This window comes from Nylanderia fulva, unplaced genomic scaffold (assembly GCF_048542155.1).
Source record: "Nylanderia fulva isolate GAGA-0341 unplaced genomic scaffold, ASM4854215v1 Scaffold67, whole genome shotgun sequence".
NCBI classification, from domain to species: domain Eukaryota; kingdom Metazoa; phylum Arthropoda; class Insecta; order Hymenoptera; family Formicidae; genus Nylanderia; species Nylanderia fulva.
Window position 1 is genome coordinate 121,570 of NW_028190775.1, and position 6,114 is coordinate 127,683.

The 6,114-nt window shown below is 54.5% G+C and overlaps 1 protein-coding gene across 1 annotated transcript; it reads left to right on the forward strand.

The window, feature by feature from the left end:
* Positions 1-929: 929 nt before the first annotated feature.
* Positions 930-6,047, forward strand: LOC114929767 (uncharacterized). Its single transcript, XM_085488281.1, has one exon. The coding sequence runs from the start codon at positions 930-932 to the stop codon at positions 6,045-6,047; it is 5,118 nt and encodes a 1,705-aa protein (XP_085344407.1).
* The last annotated feature ends 67 nt before the right edge of the window (positions 6,048-6,114 follow it).

Consider the following 6,114-nt stretch of genomic DNA (forward strand, 5'->3'; position numbering starts at 1 on the left):
GCAGAACTTCTTTATGGATCCACTCTTCGTATTCCTGGAGAATTTTTCATTGAAGAAGATTTTCCTGCAGATCCTGAAATCTTTCTTGAAAAACACAGGATTCATATGAGGAATATCAGATCATCTCTTACAAGTCATCATTGCAAAAGATCACCTTTTGTTTACAAGAATCTTTTTGATTGTTGTTTGAGATGCAAAATAATTCTTATCGCCAGTTAAATTATTTCGGCAGTAAAATGTAATTAGGATTTTCATATATCATACGTTTTCAGTCAAGACAAGGTTCGATCTCGAAAATAGTTATTGTTAAATTCTAGAATCTTCGATCGGCAATAATAAAGTCACATTTGTTTGTAATGGAATAAAAAAGAGTCGTAAATTGACAGCTGTCATATAAAAAAACGCTCAAATACACAAACAAGTAACGGTGTCGCAACCGTTCCGCCGAATAATTATATGCTATTGAGCATGCGCCACTTTAAAATCACGCAAAATTATTGGCGCTTCACGCGAGGGTGGGCTCCTCTCCGAAAATGATAAAAGAGGAGCTCACACCCGGTTTGCGGTCTTATCGCTTTCCGCCGTGTACGCATAAGAGTAAACCGCTTAGAAAAACCGCAGAACATTAAATCGACGACCACCGCCTTTTCTTTTGATTTCGAATTGTCCGCTGAAACTGATTAGATTTTGTGTTAATTTTTTGTGCGTTTAATTGTTAAGTATTGTACATTATATTTCCGTAAAGATTCGTAGATTAAAAGTTTCTTTTATACTAAAAGTGACTCATCCTTTTTTTTTGGTGTTGTTCGATTCCTCTCACGCAGCGCGTTCGCGAACATATTTTTGGTCCTTCGAGCCGGATCTTCTCGCCGGCACCCGCAAGTTTGTGAACGTGTCTTCGTGTAGTTCGTGAGTGCTCGTAGTTCACCATGGATGTGAACACGTTGATCGATTGCCAACGTGAGATCCAGGTCCGTATTTCGCGCTCCGTGGAATACCTGAAGAAGCTGGGCACGACCAACATCACCGCCAGTGCCGTATCTACACGCACCAGAATCTTAGATCAGCTGTGGACGAAATTCGAGGCACAGCATGATCTCATTCGCGCAGCTCTGAAAGAAAAATATTGTGAGAGCGAATACTACAAGTCGGAGTTGCATGGAAATACGGAAAATCTGTACGTTGCACAACGCAGTACCTTGGATAGTTATGCCGAACATTTCCGGAAGCCGAACGTATCTCCAGCCGTCGACGTCGCATCGAAGTCTTCGCTGCCGCGCATCAAGTTGCCGCCGTTCTCTGGCGCCTACGCCGATTGGCCATCCTTTCGCGATCTTTTTCTGTCCATTGTGAGCAGCAATTCGATCTCGAACATTGAGCGGCTCCACCACCTCCGCTCGTGTCTGACAGGTCCGGCTGAAAGGTTGATAAAGTCACTACCTGTCACGAGTGACAATTACGATCGCGCTTGGGCAATCTTGGACAAGCACTACAATAACAAAAGAGAATTAATCCGCTCCAACTTTGCCACGTTTACCGCCGTGCCAAAGATGAAGGGAGATACCGCCGAGGAGCTGAGCCGCATCCACAACGCTGTCACCGCCGCAGTCAACGCACAGGAGAGCATCGGACGTCCTATCAACTCGCATGGGATGGACCTGTTCAACCACCTGGTCGTCGAACTGTTCGACGCACGCACTCGTCTCGAATGGGAGTCAACCACTTCAGACTCCACCGAACCACCACAGAACGAGGCACTTCTCGACTTTATTAGTCGACGAGTATTGACGCTCAACGCCGCACGAGCGAGGAGTGTCACAAAGGGACCTGGAGAAACATCACGATTCGCCAAAGCGCACGTCACGAAGCACCAAGGTGCGGATTCACCTCACTGTGCACTGTGCCGTGAAAACCATACCTTGATGACGTGCAAAAGCTTCAAGGCCAAGACTGCGGTTGAGCGGAAAACGTTCGTGGAAACCAACCGACTGTGCTTCAACTGCCTAGGCAATCATTTCTTAGCACGGTGTCAGTCAAAAAAGAATTGCCTCACCTGCAACGCACGACACCACACCATGCTGCACGGGGCATCCACATCAACACCATCCGCTGAGGCCACTTCACTTGCCACCACACTGGTCACTGCACGGCAAGCTAAGACGCACAAGGCCGCCCTTCTCGCAACCGCTCGCGTCAAGGTCGCTGATCGATACGGATCACCACACGAGGTTAGAGTCTTGATAGATCAGTGCTCCGAGGTGTCCATCATCTCTGAGGCTCTGGCTCAGCGTCTTCGGCTGCCTCGAGCTTCAACGGATCTGTCCATCTTCGGCATCGGAGGGACTCGCTCTGGATCAGCGCGTGGCAAGGTCACGATAGACATCACATCTGACGTGACCAATGCCGAGCTTCGCGTGGTGGCCTTTGTGCTGCCGCGCATCTCATTGCAACAAGGCACCGCTCAACGTGAAGATCGTAGCTGGCCTCACATCCACGGACTTCGATTGGCCGACCCGCGCTTCCTGGATGACGATCCTGCGGAGTTACTTTTGGGAGCAGAAGTCTACTCGCTGATCCTCGAGGAAGGCCTTCGCAAGGGCGGATCACGGATGCCGATCGCCCAGCAGACGAGCTTAGGATGGATCTTGTCCGGAGGCTACGACGCCGCAGCACCCGAAGGCCATCGCCGCACGTTCCAGTGCACCACAGACCACGACCTCGCTAACATGGTTCGACGCTTCTGGGAGCAGGAACGCGAGCCAGTAGCTGGGACACCGCTCACCGCCGACGAAGCCAGGTGCGAAGACTTCTACGTGCGCACGGTCACTCGCACGTCCAGTGGCAGGTACATGGTGAGGCTGCCATGTACTTCACCGCCGCCGACATCGCTCAGCGAGACTCGTCGACCCGCAGAGCGCCTCCTGGAAGCCATGGAGCGGAAGGGAGCACGAGATCTTCGCTTCGGTGACCTCTATCGAGATTTCATGGAGGAATACGAGAACCTGCAACATATGGAGGTCAGCACAACTTCAACAACCTGCAGCCCTAGGTGCTACTTACCGCATCACGGGGTCCTCAAGGAGTCAAGCACGACCACGAAGCTCAGGGTCGTGTTCAACGGCTCCCAGCGCACACGGTCCGGAGAGTCGCTGAACGCACACCTCCTCACTGGAGCCAATCTCTTGCCAACACTCGCTGATGTCCTACTTCGCTGGCGTTGGCATCGGTACGTTCTCGTCACGGATATCGAGAAGATGTACCGACAAATTCTTGTACATCCGGAGGATCGTCGCCTGCAAACCATCTTGTGGCGCCACACCAGCTCTGATGACGTCCACGAGTACGAGCTGAGGACCGTGACCTACGGGCTAGCGTGTGCACCCTTTCTCGCCATCAGGACTCTTCATCAACTCGCAGCAGACGAAGAGGCACGATATCCACGCGGAGTCAAGGCACTGCGACACGACTGCTACGTCGACGACGTGGTCACCGGCGCTGATAGCTTGGAGGACGCTATCGACCTTCAGCAGGAACTACGGAGTCTTTGCATGGCGGGCGGATTTCCTTTGAGGAAGTGGGCTGCCAACGATCAGCAGGTGCTCACCGGAGTTCCACCGGAACATCGGCATCAACGCAAACCGCACTCATGGGAGGGAGAGAGTCACGCTACCTTGGGCCTCCGATGGCATCCGCAAGGTGACTGGTTCTCCTTCACCATACGTCCGCGTGCAATCACCGACTTCACGAAGCGACGAGTTTTGGCCGAGACGGCTCGACTCTTTGACCCGATGGGGTGGCTCGCACCTGTCGTCATCAGAGCCAAAATTCTGATTCAGACGACGTGGCTTCAACGGCTGGACTGGGACTCCCCGCTGCCTGATCAGGACGCACACCGCTGGAGGCAGTTGTTGAATCAGCTTCCTCTTCTAGATGACATCCGCATAACTCGCTGGCTCAACACTGGGACCGACCATTCACAACTGCAGCTCCATGGGTTTGCCGACGCATCAGAGCGAGGGTACGCCGCCGTGGTGTACATCCGCAACGCTGCAACAGAGAAAACATCAATCAACCTGTTGATGGCAAAATCCAAGGTCGCACCTGTCAAGCAGGTGTCGTTACCTCGCTTGGAACTCTGTGCAGCAGCTCTACTTACCACGCTCATGCTCCACGTGCGCTCTACTCTCGGTTTGACAACGACGCCAGTGCATCTGTGGTCAGATTCAAAGGTCACGCTCCACTGGATTCAAGGACACAGCACCCGCTGGAAAACCTTTGTCGCCAATCGAGTGTCTCAGATCCAGACCCTGCTGCCAGACGCTCAATGGAGACACATCGCTGGACGAGAGAATCCTGCAGATTGTGCATCACGCGGTGTTACTCCTGACGAACTCATTAAACATAAACTGTGGTGGACAGGACCTACCTGGCTGTCAGGAGACGAGACTGCATGGCCTTGTTCCGTCATCGAAGCCGCAGAGGATGACCTCCCGGAGCAGCGAGCCACCAGTTTGGTGGTCAAGGCACCGATCACGGCCGAACCTGACCTCCTCCTCCGGTTCCCGACGCTACAAAGGCTGCTGCGAGTTACTGCATGGTGTCGGCGATGGCTCAATCCGGCGAGACGCGACGTCATACTTGGCCGCACTTTGCATCCGGACGAGCTGGACGTCGCCTTATTTCGATGGCTGCGAGTGGTGCAGGCGCTCCACTTTCCTACGGACGTAGCTGCGGCCTCTGCTGGACGCACTAGTCCACCGCGAAGCCACCTAGCGAGGTTGAGTCCGGTCCTCGATGATCAAGGCGTGCTGCGCGTCGGAGGACGTCTCAAGCATGCTCAGCTACCACTCGACGAAAGACATCCAATGATCATCCCGGCGGCATCATGGTTGACTCGGCTGGTGATTGATTCCTGCCACCGACGGACACTGCACGGAGGTGTGCAACTGACTCTCGGCTTGCTCCGCCTGCGTTTCTGGGTGCCCCGAGGAAGGACCACCGTCAAACAGCAGCTACACCGATGCGTGACCTGCACTCGATGGCGCGCCGCAACACCACAGCCTCCGATGGGTAACCTTCCTCGGGACCGAGTAACGCCAACTCGACCGTTCCTCAGCACCGGTTTGGACTACGCGGGACCAATCCTCCTCCGGACCAGCAAGGGGCGTGGACACCGTGCGCACAAGGGATACATCGCCGTCTTCGTCTGCTTCTGGTCGAAGGCCATTCACTTAGAAGTTGTCTCGGACTACACCTCGGAGGCCTTCATCGCCGCGCTGCGCCGCTTCATCTCCCGCCGGGGTTTGTGCGCTGAGATTTACAGCGACTGCGGCACGACTTTCATCGGGGCAGATCGGACGCTGCGAGGTCTCTTTAACGCAGCGACAGCCGAAGGTCAAAGTGTCATCCTTGCCGCCACCGCTCAAGGAATCCGCTGGCACTTCAACCCGCCAGCGGCCCCGCACTTTGGTGGTTTGTGGGAGGCCGCCGTAAAGTCGACCAAGTTTCACCTCCGTCGGGTGATCGGCGAGACCACCCTCACGTTCGAGGAGTTGAGCACACTCCTCGCCCAGATCGAAGCTTGTCTGAATTCACGTCCGTTACAGGCACTCTCAGATGATCCAGAGGACGTCTCGGCGCTGACCCCCGGTCACTTCCTCGTTGGGGCACCGCTCCTCGCCTTGCCGGAACCGTCATTGACAGAGCAGACGGTGTCCACCTTGTCACGTTGGCGTCACCTGCAGCGGATGAGGGATCACTTCTGGCAGCGATGGTCATCCGAATACGTGCACGGACTCGCCCCACGCACCAAGTGGCTCAAGGATGCACCTGCACCCCACGTCGGCGATCTCTGTCTCGTGCGCTCCGAGATCACCCCTCCGAGCCGATGGCCTCTCGCTCGCATATTGCGTTTGCACCCCGGAGACGACGGAATTACACGCGTCGTGACCATCCGAACGGCCACGTCCGAGCTCGTGCGCCCACTCGTCAAGCTCGTGTTTCTTCCGGGCGTGAACGACGCGCCTACACCGCACATTGACACATAGCATCACTCACTACACAATCATCACATCATGCACCATATCAATTGTCACACATCACTTGTTTCGCTCA